The sequence below is a fragment of the Phalangium opilio genome, unplaced genomic scaffold, assembly GCF_054372755.1.
Source record: "Phalangium opilio isolate 3A_F unplaced genomic scaffold, DU_Popi_V2 ptg000352l_1, whole genome shotgun sequence".
Classification (NCBI taxonomy): domain Eukaryota; kingdom Metazoa; phylum Arthropoda; class Arachnida; order Opiliones; family Phalangiidae; genus Phalangium; species Phalangium opilio.
The window spans coordinates 2,674,926-2,688,619 of record NW_028324228.1 but is presented as its reverse complement, the minus strand read 5'-3'; the positions used below and the strand labels follow the sequence as shown (position 1 = coordinate 2,688,619).

The 13,694-nt window shown below is 34.6% G+C and overlaps 1 protein-coding gene across 3 annotated transcripts in view; it reads left to right on the top strand.

The window, feature by feature from the left end:
* Positions 1 to 6,449: 6,449 nt before the first annotated feature.
* Positions 6,450 to 13,694, top strand: part of LOC149602857 (band 7 protein AGAP004871-like) — a 69,333-nt gene continuing 62,088 nt past the window's right edge. For 2 of the 3 annotated variants that reach the window (XM_089860179.1, XM_089860178.1), the window contains exon 1: positions 6,450 to 6,740. In XM_089860179.1, the coding sequence (XP_089716305.1) occupies positions 6,635 to 6,740 (106 nt within the window). In that variant the 5' untranslated portion in view covers positions 6,450 to 6,634. The remainder of the gene's footprint in view (positions 6,741 to 13,694) is intronic. The other variant, XM_089860180.1, reaches the window with a different exon arrangement.

The window sequence follows — 13,694 nt, the reverse complement described above, 5'->3', positions numbered from 1 at the left end:
GCTTATTCCACTTCGGCAACGGGAAAACTCAAACGTGTCATTTCTAACTTTCCAAGACATCTCAAAACGCATTGTAGAAAAATTACGAAAAGAGGTTCGATCCTAACTCATTTTCGGCCATCGTTAAGCACTAACGCTTCCATGGAAGAGCCAGTAATATTGCATATCAATGAAGAACCACGAACGAGTTTACCAAATTATTCTACTAAGATGCAAAACTATGGGGAGACTTTGGTGACTACACCATCTCTTAAACCCAAGGAAATTTCAGAGGCTACCACAAACAAATTAGTAGATAAATCATACTCTTGCGATCAAAAGGACACTACTTTGGGTGCATCGAATAGTACGGTTGATGTAAAGAGACCTAAAATTGCTGATAACTTGATGCACACACTTGATACATCGGGGGAAGACCGAAATGGCACGATGTAGGGACAGTTCGTGTCATTAAGGACCTTGCTCAAGAGGATGTCCCAACAACTAGTAAATGGAAAAACGAAAAGTATAGCCGGTCGGAAAGATGCAAGCGAAAATTTAAAGAGCCTATAGAGAACCAAACGCGTATAACTTCTTATTTTACCGTTCTAAATAAAGTTCAAATACTTTTAAAAGAAAACCAACAGTTGAGCGATTGTCTCAAAACATTCATTAACCACAATGTCATGAAATCGCATGACAAGTTAAGCTTTTCGACTGAAGACAACGATAATTTTCTTGCTGGACTCATGAAGACGGCAGAGGAAAATTGTAGAAAAGAGAAAGAAGGAAAGCGCTATAACGAAACTATAAAATTATTTTCAACCTATTTGTTTTTAGTCGGTGGACGATTCTTATATGAAACCCTTCTAGCAAATATTCCTCTTCCTTCAGTTAGCACAGTTCTACGTTGCCTCCGAGATAAAGGACCTGACGTGGTCGAGGGAAAAGTACGCATGGATGAATTAAAGTCATTCCTGATTAATAGAAAATTGCCTTTAAAAGTATGGCTTAGTGAAGATGCTACACGTATAACCGGAAAGATTGAATACGATTCGAGATCTAACCAAATAGTTGGCCTAGTTCTACCCACCAACGATCTTACTGGTTTACCTGTTGTCTTAGCTTACCCAGCTAATTATGCTAAGGAAATAGAAAGCCACATATCTAATAATAAAACAGCTTCTATGGCTTATGTAATCATGGCTCAGCCATTAATGGAATACGCCCCTTCATTTTGCTTGACAATATTTGGTACTGACAATCGATTTACAGCGGAAAATGTGTTGTCTAGATGGCAAATAATAAAGAATTCTGCTGTAGAGAATGGTATTGACGTAATTGGGGTTTCTTCTGATGGTGACAGCCGCTTACTGAAGGCAATGAGATCCATTATTGAACTACCTAAAAACGTCACCGATAAAAACCGTCCGTGGTACCAAGCTAATACAAACCCTTCATTAATTCCCATACAAGACACTGTTCATATTGGTGGAAAGCTACGGTCAAGAGCGATTAAAGCGTCCATTGTTTTACCCTTGGGAAACAAACTGGTGTCATCTAGTCATCTTCACATGCTGGTTGATCAATACCCTAAAGACGAACACGGTCTTTCCAAAACCGATATCGACCCTAAAGATAAAATGAACTTCAAATCAGTTGAAAAGATTTCGCAACAAAAGTTTTGAACCTGTTGAAAAATATACCCGAAAGCGAAGGGACAGTTCAGTATCTCAGGCTCATACAACGATCTCTGTCACCCTTTTTAGATAAAAAATTAACACCACTGGAACGTGTTCATAAAATATGGTACGTTGTGTTCTTTTTAAGGATATGGAGATTTTGGATACTTAAACACCCAAGTTACACTTTAAAGGATAATTTCACAACGTACAACGCGTACGTTTGCCTAGAAATAAATGCGCATGCCCTTGTTACAGTAATTGAAAAGCTTCGGGATGAAGGCGAACATTCGATTTTTCTTCCTTGGATGTACAGTAGCCAAACATGTGAAAGTTACTTTCGTGCCATTCGATCGATGACATCCACGTTCTCCACTGTAGTGAACTTCAGCCTTTTAGACATATTACACCGGTCAAATAGGATTCAATTGCAAAGTGATATCGTAAATCAGTGCAGCAGTGGCAGTAGAATAAATAAATTTGTTTGCCAGTTTCCAAGGGCGAAGGAAACTGGTGATGATAGGTTACGCATTGCAAATCTTCAGCAAACACAGTTACCAAGTTATGATGAAATAACTCAACAAGTAATGAAGGCACAAGAAGAAGCGTTAAGTGATGCATTGAATTTGGGTTTATCTATGCCAAATGACACTTTAAGCATATTTGACTGTCAGCTGCCATCACCTAAAGGACACAATATTAGAGGACCAACACCATATTTAGAGCAAGATTTGGAAGTTACAGATGATGAAGGTGATTTTGAAGATAAAATAGAACAAGGTCCGAATGAGATACAAGCCTTGAATGACGATAGTAAAGATGATATTGAAGAAGACCTTACATTGATGTATTCTATGGGAGGTTCGAACTTAAAAGATTATTCTTATGAATATAAGGAATCAGACCCTCTGAAAACTAGCAAATTTGTTGCTTTAACAACAAAAACAGGGAAGAAAATTGTTGTAAGGAAATCATCTTTATGCTGGCTCCTAACAACTGGAAATCACAGCTTGAGTAGTGATCGCCTACAAAGGGTGGCACAAAAACCCGTCTCCAACTCAAACTGCAGTTACGGGATCTTGAAGAAAAGAACAAAAGCTTGCACTTACGAAGAACAATTAAATATTTCGGACTGGGCAGTCTTCAAAACGGAAGATGGTATAGGTCAGTTAGTAGGGATGATTTTGAGTTTTTCGTACTTGACTGGACAAGGGCGTTCAAGGGAATATTCATTAAATTCGGTCCCAACTAAAACACCATCAAAATCATCTAAAGGAATTGGCGTTCTATGTAATTGGTTTTCTTGGGACGCTAGTGGTTTCCTTTCTCCTATGGAAATGCATAGTCACGGATACTATAATCTCAGATACTACGTTTGTACCCTAAATCGTCCCGAAATTGTCGATGGTAAACTAAAACTAACTCACGAAGATCTGAGCAAAATATCGCAATCAAAGAAACGCACAAGGAAGGAAGTTTAATCTACTATTAGTAGTTTTAATTATTTAGTGTAGATATTTGAAAATTAAACGTAATGACCTTATACAGTCTTATTTATTTCATAAAACAGAACTTAAGGGTGCTATGTAAGGCTTATTACTCGTTATTTTGTTTTCATAAAGCTTTACCAAATTGCAGTCGAATAGATTTAAAACCGTTTTTAATAAAACTACCCTTCGCTTAGCACTATCTGCTAATCATTAATTACAGCTACCTTTTGTCTAAATATCAGTTATTTCTTTATACAATAGAGCTTATTGACATATCACGAAAATATTTTCTTAGTAAGAAAAATCTGTGGAACTCAAACTGTAATTACTAGAATTGAATAATTATGTATCCTAACGTAGCCAGTGACAAGTAATCGGTATCATTCAAATAGTAATCAGTGGAATTCAGATAGTAATCACGAGTAATCAGTGGAATTCAAATAGTAATCACGAGTAATCAGTGGAATTCAAATAGTAATCACGAGTAATCAGTGGAATTCAAATAGTAATCACGAGTAATCAGTGGAATTCAAATAGTAATCACGAGTAATCAGTGGAATTCAAATAGTAATCACGAGTAATCAGTGGAATTCAAATAGTAATCACGAGTAATCAGTGGAATTCAAATAGTAATCACGAGTAATCAGTGGAATTCAAATAGTAATCACGAGTAATCAGTGGAATTCAAATAGTAATCACGAGTAATCAGTGGAATTCAAATAGTAATCACGAGTAATCAGTGGAATTCAAATAGTAATCACGAGTAATCAGTGGAATTCAAATAGTAATCACGAGTAATCAGTGGAATTCAAATAGTAATCACGAGTAATCAGTGGAATTCAAATAGTAATCACGAGTAATCAGTGGAATTCAAGTAGTAATCTCGAGTAATCAGTGGAATTCAAGTAGTAATCTCGAGTAATCTGCGGCAATAACGGGAAATCATTGTAAAGATTATGGAAATCACCTAAAATAATCGTAATCACGGAAATCAAGAAATTCATTCAGTAATCAACGGAATTCACATAAAAAATCAGAAATCAGAAATCAGGTGTACAAAATTTTGGCGAATGACTAACCCCTCGGGGTTTTCTAAAGGTGTAAATATGGGTTTTGCAATGGTGTAAATAGGGGTTATGCAATGGTGTAAATAGGGGTTATGCAATGGTGTAAATAGGGGTTATGCAATGGTGTAAATAGGGGTTTTGCACTGGTGTAAATAGGGGTTTTGCAATGGTATAAATAGGGGTTTTGCAATGGTGTAAATAGGGGTTTTGCAATGGTGTTAATAGGGGTTTTGCAATGGTGTTAATAGGGGTTTTGCAATGGTGTTAATAGGGGTTTTGCAATGGTGTTAATAGGGGTTTTGCAATGGTGTTAATAGGGGTTTTTCAATGGTGTAAATAAGGCTTGAAAAGGGGTAAATAGGGACTTTAAATGGGGTAAATAGGGGTTTTGCAATGATGTGAATAGGGGTTTTGCAATGGTGTAAATAAGGCTTGAAAAGGTGTAAATAGAGTTTTTAAATGGGGTAAATAAAATAGGGACTTTAAATAGGGTAAATAGGGGTTTTGCAATGGTGTAAATAGGGGTTTTGCAATGGTGTAAATAGGGGTTTTGCAATGGTGTAAATAGGGGTTTTGCAATGGTGTAAATAGAGGTTTTGCAATGGTATAAATAGGGGTTTTGCAATGGTATAAATAGGGGTTTTGCAATGGTGTAAATTGGGGTTTTGCAATGGTGGAAATTGGGGTTTTGCAATGGTGTAAATAGGGGTTTTGCAATGGTGTAAATAGGGATTTTGCAATGGTATAAATACGGGTTTTGCAATGGTGTAAATAGGGATTTTGCAATGGTGATTAGGGCTTGAAATGGGGTAAATATAGACTTGGAATGGGCTAATTAAGGACTTAAAATGGGGTAAATAGGGGTTTGCAAAGGTGTATTTTCGAATTATTTTAACACCATTTAATGGGATAATTGAAGGTGTTATTTTAATCCATTTATGTATAATTTGAGCAACTTTTATCGAATGTTGTTTTATGAATCCGTTTTTTGCACCATTCATTTTCGCTAATGGTGTTTGTAAAATATCGCACTATTTTCATACAATTTCAACACATTCTCAAGGGGTAAAAATACTGCGGAATAAATTTTACACCACTACAACACTTTTTAGGTACCTTAATTTAGCGTGCATAACTCCATTTTCACGTTATTTCACCATCTTTTATATGAGTCTTGCTCACCTTTTCGAGGATGAGGTTTCTTCAGTAGTTTTTTACACCTACTATTTAAGCGAAAGGTGTTTAAAAGATAACTACATTTTCACATTATTTCAACATCTTTTTAAGGGCCTGCGAAGGTGTTATTTTATATCAATTGCGCACCTTTTCGAGGATGAGGTTTTTTCCGCCCTTATTTACACCTTCTATTTTAGCCAATGGTGTTCAAAACATAACTCTATTTTCACATTATTTGAAAACCTTTTATATGGGCCTTGCGAAGGTGTTATTTTATATCAATTGGGTATCATTTGTGCTCCTTTTAATGAATGAGGCTTTTTCAACCCTTTTTCGCACCGTTTATTTAAGTGAATGGTGTATAAAAAATATCGCACTAATTCTATGCCATTTGAGCACCATTTAATGGGGTATTCAATGGGGTTATTTTATATAATTAAGGTATCATTTGCACACCTTTTAAAGAATTATGCTTTATAAACCCATTTCTACACCATTCGTTTAAGCTAATGGTGTTTTTAAAATATCGAACCATTTTCGTACTATTTCCGCACCTTGTCAAGGTGCACAAATAGTGCACATTGTTTTAACACCATTATGGCACTCTTTAGACACCACAATTTTTTACAGTGTACTGACACGCGGTTGTAATTTTTTGGAAGTTTCTGATCAGCTTTTCATTCAAGTGTTTTTATATTTATAAACGTTTGATAGGAATTTGTAGTAATGTCATCGGAACATTCCTTTGTAAATTTAGAAGGTTGAAGCCGATTTTTATAGTAAAAAATGCTCTCAATTATTTTTCGGAATAAGAATATCACCTTTCAAAAGCAGTTACTAATGTCAGCTGACGGACAATCATTACTTTTTCACCCCAAAACGTTTCGGGTTTTGAACTGCGCGAGAGGTTTAAAGCGAGGATACGTATTTTTATAAAATAATCAATTTCTACTGTGTCTCTTTTCCATCCTTATTTTCCATTGGCTGGAAACGCTCGGTTGCCGTGGAAACGACACAGCTCCGACTCTCCTTCGAGAATTCTCCAAACTCGTTGCTGATTTCCTTTACTTTATCGCTTGTCGAGTCGAGAGAGCTACGTTATACCTGCGAAAACATACAGTTAGTGTTAAGCCTAAGTAGGGCCTTTTAAATAAATAACTTTCTCGGATTTCACGTTCCGTTAGATATAAACTGAAATTGGAAAGGCTACTTATGACATCGTGAAGATTTTGAAGCGTTTATGTCGAATCGGGTCACTCCTGAACCAGTGGAACCTCTAGCTCGAAACATGACATACGAGGGAAATGGAAGAGGAAGCGTGGACGTTGGAATACAAAGATTCGGAGGTTAGAATTATTTTATTTTTTATCATTTTCATCTAATTGATTGTTAATTACGGTCGAGGCCTCTCTAAAAATCATTCGTTTGACTGTGAAATCAAGTTTGACGTTACTCGCGACTATTATTTACATTGCTAATGTTAGGCTGAAATTCTTCCGTACTTATGAAACAAGTGCTGTGTATTATATTTAAAATTATAGGGGAAAAAACATTATAAAATATTGTTGGGCCAAAATCTGTAGTAACTTATAACTCGGAGAATCCGAGAATTTAAGTGACCAAGGCTTAATGAAGACTCATTGTCGCTTTCGATTTGGTCGCGTAACAGCAAATTTTGTACGTAAGATCGGTTTTAATTTAAAATATGCAATCATAAAACCAAGCTTTAAAAAATGATAGCTATAATATTTACACATGGCACAAAATGTTTAGTAGCAGCACAGTTATAACGACAGATATAGTGATATGACTCATATTTTTTTTAATCGGTGGTCTAGTGAAATATCTACTAGCATTCGTTCAATAAAAACACGCTATTTTCCGATTTAGTTAAATTATCCACATTTAAATGAACAAAGAATATGAATCCCAGTTTTAGAAAATCAATCTTTTTAAGCATTTTAGGGTTTACTAAAACTGGTTTGTATTAAATGGTACCCACATGTTTTTATGATTCTATGATACTCTACGATTTCTTTTGAGCATTGAAAGGCTTTTGGGTAATTTTTTCTGGTCCCAAAATCTTCCCTTTACAAAAAAGGTCAACGTTTTCACGCTTTACAATTATAATGTATTTCAAGGTTTAGTACATTTGAATGGTTTTAATATGGTTACAATTCTAATAGTTAACAATTTTATATTTAAATATTGTTAAGATTTTACATTTTTATTCTAGTTTATTGTTACAGTTTTATTAATTTATTACACACTTTGATTTTTACGCTAAATAATTCTACATACTGCAAGACTTCCGTGAAAACCTTCTCGTCATGAATCAATCTTTAGTAAATATTGCAAAACTGACTCAACCCAATCCTATAAAGACTGTCCTGCGACAATTGAAACGGATTCTTTGAAAGGTCACCTACGGTCAAAATTGTTATATCATAATAGACAGGAATATTTAAAATCGATAAAAGAAAGATAATGAAAACAAATATCCCAATCATTTTCTATTAGTTTTATACAGAAAATAAACATGGTTTAATGAGAAAAACAAATGTATCTTATTTTTCTTCGTAGGGCTTCGAAACGCCTTTTGCAATCTGTATATTTTTAAATATAGCATAAATATAAATATAAATATAAATATATATTTGTTTTTCTCATTAAACCATGTTTAAATTCTGGATAAAAATAGAAGAAAATTATTTGGCTATTTGTTTTCATAATATATATACATATTTAAATACATTTTATTTTCAAATAAGCTATTTTGCAGAATAATAAGGGTATTCAATTTTAAACCGAGTCTGTTGAAATTGCTTGAAACTGATAATGAAGAGGGTTTCAAATCTAGTTGTGCTAACTGGTTCTAAGCGTATTACCCTAAAATTCTGAAAATAGCTTTATTAACACTGAGGGATCCTTTTTTTAAGAAGTCGTTTGAGTTATGGAACGTTGTGTCAGTGTGCCCTTAACCATAAAGCCTGTAAAGAATATTAATCCTATCATATATCCATTACATTGTAGTTTTAATGATAAACCCTTAATTAAACATTTCTTTGTTAAAATCGCAAATTTTCAACAAAAGAAAAACAGTTTTTATTTAAACATCGCGCAGAGATTACATACCACCCAACTGTATTTCTGAGTAACCCATAAGGCGATGCTTTAATAAGTGGTTTCGATGAGTTACTGAAGGTTCAGTTTCGCGAACCATCATCCTACCACGAAGGTCCAAAACTAAACCTTTAAAATTTTAGCTTAATGATTCACACCTAATATTGTTTCATGGATACTTCATACTGGTGGACCCAAAGATCATTTATAGTTTAGTGTTTACATAGATAGCCAGTTCGCCCCGGATTCCAGTCCCTTAAAGAATGCGGTCAACGGCGTTTACCTGTATTTCTGTTTATTACAAATTCTGAGAAATTTTAAGAAGTTACAATTTTAACAGCTTCATGATGAATAGCTGCAGACACATCTTTTACTTCCTATTTAAATTTTGGATAAAAATTACTTTATAATTAAATTGAGAATTTAAACATACTGTTGCCACAATCCTTTTCGTCTTGATTCGGAGCCTCCGAACACAAATATGGTGAAAATAATTTCCTTAACAAACTGGATATTTCCCACATAAAATTTGACATGCATGGGCCTAGTTCATTTCGGAGGCTCCGCTTGATTCTTAGCATTAAGAAAAACTTTGGCCAGGAATGGTCCTATGTGAGGAAAGCGTTGGATGGCGAGAAAAGCAGCGGCCTTGGAAAAAGTTTAATTTTCAGGATCGTTAAGGATCGGTCTTCAAATGTATTTTCCGATTAATTAATAGCTCCTTTGTCACTTATTTTCTAATTATAACACCCCTTGATATCAATCAATATTCTTCAGAATGGATTTATTCTGTCGGCAACATTCATAAATAATCGATTTTCTCACGTAACCAGTGGCGTCGGTAGTCCTTTTTGGAAGGGCTAAGGTTCCCCTCCATTTCATTCTTAGCGCCTCAAAATAATCCGTATACCCTACCAAAATATTGCTCGTAGCCTCTAAAATTCTGTCCCAATATATAAGAAATTTATTAAGTTTCATCTTTGTACAGATAAATTTCAATATGAAACAATGCAATTTTGAAAAAAAAGAAAATGAATAAATAAAGACCATTCAACAGATGTAAAATAGTTTCCGTTGTTTCGAAGCAACCTTGTTCGAAGGGAGTCCCAGTAGTGACGACTAATAGCAAACCAAAACTAAAACTAAGCTTAGGACGAGAGAAATTCCTTCATACACAAAATAATTCGGTTCCGTAAAATTTAACAATAAAAGTTTATATATATTTAAAATACGAATAATGTCACGTTGACACAAATTTTCGGATAGTTATAAAGGTCGACACATATTCCAATGAACCAATAAGACAAAATTTAGTTAATAATTTCTCAAAATAACTTTCAAATATTAAGCTCCCAAATTTCAAACCCTAGCGACGCTACTGCACGTAAAGAAAACAAGCTGCCGCGGCAGAAAGGACACTCGTGCGAGATATGTAAGATAATAAAAAAGTGAAAGAATAGGGGCTAAATAAGCGAGCATGAGGTAAAAATGTCTTTACTAGACGCCATACCTTCAGTTCTGAGCGAGACTGATAAATATTAACTTAACAGTAGAACTCGCAGCAGACAGCTTAAGTCTACCGCTTTACCATCGCGCGCCTCGGCGGAGGCGGAGTCTATTTACCCTTTTTTGTTGTTTCAACTAGAGTTCGTTCTGGTGGAGTCACCAAATAAATGTTTACTTTAAAAAAATAGAAATCGGAATTATGGGGATGAAAAGCCCCGAACACACTGTATTCCTGTCCGCATACATTGCCAAAGCTAGGGTAAGAGAGATTTTGAAAAGTCGGCACAATACTCGTGCGAAGGTTGATTCCCCCGTACGAGTGAGGTAGATATGCAATTGGAATCAGGGACGTCAATCATGTGGGGGTTTTGGGGGGCCTGGTTTCTCACTGGGAAGTCGCGTTTAATTTGGGGCCATTGTGAGTTGCCCGAGACTGCGCCCCAGCCACTCCCTCTTTTGAAACAATAACGAAAATAATAATCGTCTTTTTTGTTGAAATATTTGAGTTATTTTCCTAAATTGCTAATAATTCAGGCTGAGACTGGAATACCAACCACTTGGTATCGCATTGAAACGCCAATCAAAAACTACAAGCGGTCGAATAATATCCAATATTTTTGAACTGTCCTTATATTATTATCCCATAATTTCATGAAAGTCCTATATTATAATAAAATTTCATGAAGGTCCTGTAATCTATATCTATATAAATCAAAGTCCTGACTGACTGACTGACTGACAGACTGACTGATAATCAACGCCCAGCCCAAACCGCTTGCCCTAGAAGGCTGAAAATTTGCAGGAACGTTACTCATAAGTAGTAGGCGCGTACTAGGAAAGATTTTTCCAATCCGCCGCCATCTTAAAAAATGGCGCCCAGAAATGTAAAAAATATTCTCTATGCAATTAAGTACGCGCGTTTCAACCGATTTCACAAATATTTAGTAGACGGGTTTGCTTTAACCTCAAGACGGGCTGAATGGTCTTTCGGGTTAGATTTTTCGCCATCTTTTAATTTTTAGTTATTCATTCAAAGTTGAGGTTATTGAAAATATTCTTCAAAACAAGTAAGTTACCTCCGCCTCTGTCGCTTGGAAAGCTCATAATGGGGGAGAAAAAAAAATATAAATTTTATAAAAAACATTATTTCGGGACTTTACGGATTTTTCTTTAACAAGGAATTGTTAAATTTTTTGCAAGACTACTTCTGAACTGACAGGTGGCACTTAACAGCACTTGCATTTTATTTTAAAACTTCAAGAGTGATATTTAAAAAATTAAAATGGCGTACCAATTAATGTAATTAGAAATTCTTCGCGTTGCTTAAGAACACTGATTAAGAAGATGGCTGAATAAAGATAATCCGTTACGTGTCAACGTGTTATTCGCCTTAACCTGTTCAGTAAACCTGGCAATGTGTGACGCTAAAAAAAATTAATTTACGGGTTTTTGGACGACGAAAACGCTATGATGAAATTTAACCGCGAAAAATGTTATTTACATAACGGAAAATGTAAAGAATTTTTATTTGCCAGTTATGCGAAGAACGGAAAACTGGAAACTTTTCGGTTTGTTATGGTGAACACTATAGAATAGGGTCTCTAAGTGCTGCAAAAAAAGTTCGTTTCCTAGTGTAAGATAATTTTGGGAAGCCAAATTTTGTCAAAACTCGACTTAATGTCACAATTTAGGTCCAGGGAAATGTTCTTTTCGATTGATATTTATGCTGCAATGCTTTGAATTTGTACTGTATACATAGGTTATCCTCAGAACGCTCTGAAAGTTTCCATATCATCGTTTATTTCATAGGAATAATTTTAAACAAAGTTAAAGGGAGAGTGTATTTTTTAAAGGAAATTTGTTTGATAACTGATTGCATTTAAAAATATGGGATACTAACATTATAAAGTCAATGCTAGGACCTGTGGCCAAATCATAGTTGAATGAAATTAACTACTTCAAATGTTAAAGTACAGTTTAAAAAGCAAGAAATCCATAAATTAAGCATTTCAGGTGTTGAACTCCAACGAGGGGATAATCACTGATTACGATGTACTAGTAATAATATTGTTGGACTTACATTTTAAATAAAATTATGTCATTTAAATAATAATTTAATGAATTAGAGCCAATTTATTAATTTTTAATAAAGCCGGGGTCTTCCTATAATAAATTAATGAAATTCCGAACTTCGCATTTAACTAGTATTATTTTTGAGTTAAATATACTACCAAGGACATGTTTCTGGTTTAAAAACCACATTATTTCAAACACCTCTGTAATTAAATCCACCATAAAACCTTAAATTTGCTACAAACCAACAAGGCAGGAATGAAATCTTTTTTTTTTCAATGATAAAGATAAAACATTCAAGCCTATAGTACACATAAGCCAAAAATTCTTACAACAACAACAAAAACATTTGTACAGCTGTACTTATGTAAATATATATATAAAACCGTTTAAATTCCATAGGCTTTCATTTTAAGGAAACTATGATTTTTTGTGGGACTAGAATTAGGACAAATATGCATGACAACCTTCAATCGATTGGAATTCTCAAACACCATTGTATAAATTCTATACCATTGAAAAGAGTATCAAAAGACACGCCCATGTAATATGAAGAATGTTGGACCGAAAGTAATTCATTGAGCAATGATTTTGTCACCATGACAATCAAAGGCAGCATAAATTTTACAATTTCGTAGCTCGAAAAACTTATGAATGAAACCAGTTTATGATTATAAAGTAAATTCTTTCAAATGTGCGGACATTTTTCTTTTCAGACAATCTTGAATTTAACTTTCTTATTACTAAGATAAATAGCAGCAAAGGTTTGCGGCGTTGTCCGCTACCTTTAAAACATTTAAAATGTTATCTGGGTGATACGGAATGCGCCAATTCTGACTCCTGAGACTTGTTTTAAAACTAGCGTTGCCTTTTATCAGTAATGAACTTAATCTGGGGGCTGCATTTGTTCTCTAAATGAATTAAGCAATAATGACACACCATTATAGATTTTCCGCCGATAATTTTCTGAAAATTCTGGCACTTGATCAAACTATTACTTTTTCTAACCTTGCCACTATAATTGACATTATGTGATAGTTGTACTCAATTTAAAGGGCTAAGGATAAGGATAGAATTATTTTCTTGATATTGCAAAGAATATACAAAATTGTATGTTTTTAAAATAAGGGAACGTGTATCCACCTAAGAACAGTAACAAGTTTTTTAAAGGGAGGGTGAAGAGGGAAATCAAGTGATTTTTTTATCGATTCTACGAACGAAATTTATCACGAGATTTGATAAAATTCGCGCGCGACGTGATAATCGTTACGCGAGACATGGAGCGTGCCACGAGAATTTTGTTAATAAAAAGGCAGGGCGTTACGCGATTGGTCGGAGGTCCTTATTTAAAATTATCCTTAAAATCTGAACCTAATTTGAATTTTAAAATCAAATCGAGATATTTCCAGGATGTTTCGAAATGCAGAATTGTCTTATAATTAGTATAAGAATCGATAAAAAAATCACTTGATTTTCTTCTTCACCCTCCCTTTAAGGTGAGTCCGGTAAGGTCACACTGTGAAGCAGACTATTTTTAGTACAAAGGCGGCAAGCTTATAGAACATTACTTCTTGATCTGCAATATTGGTACCGATAAG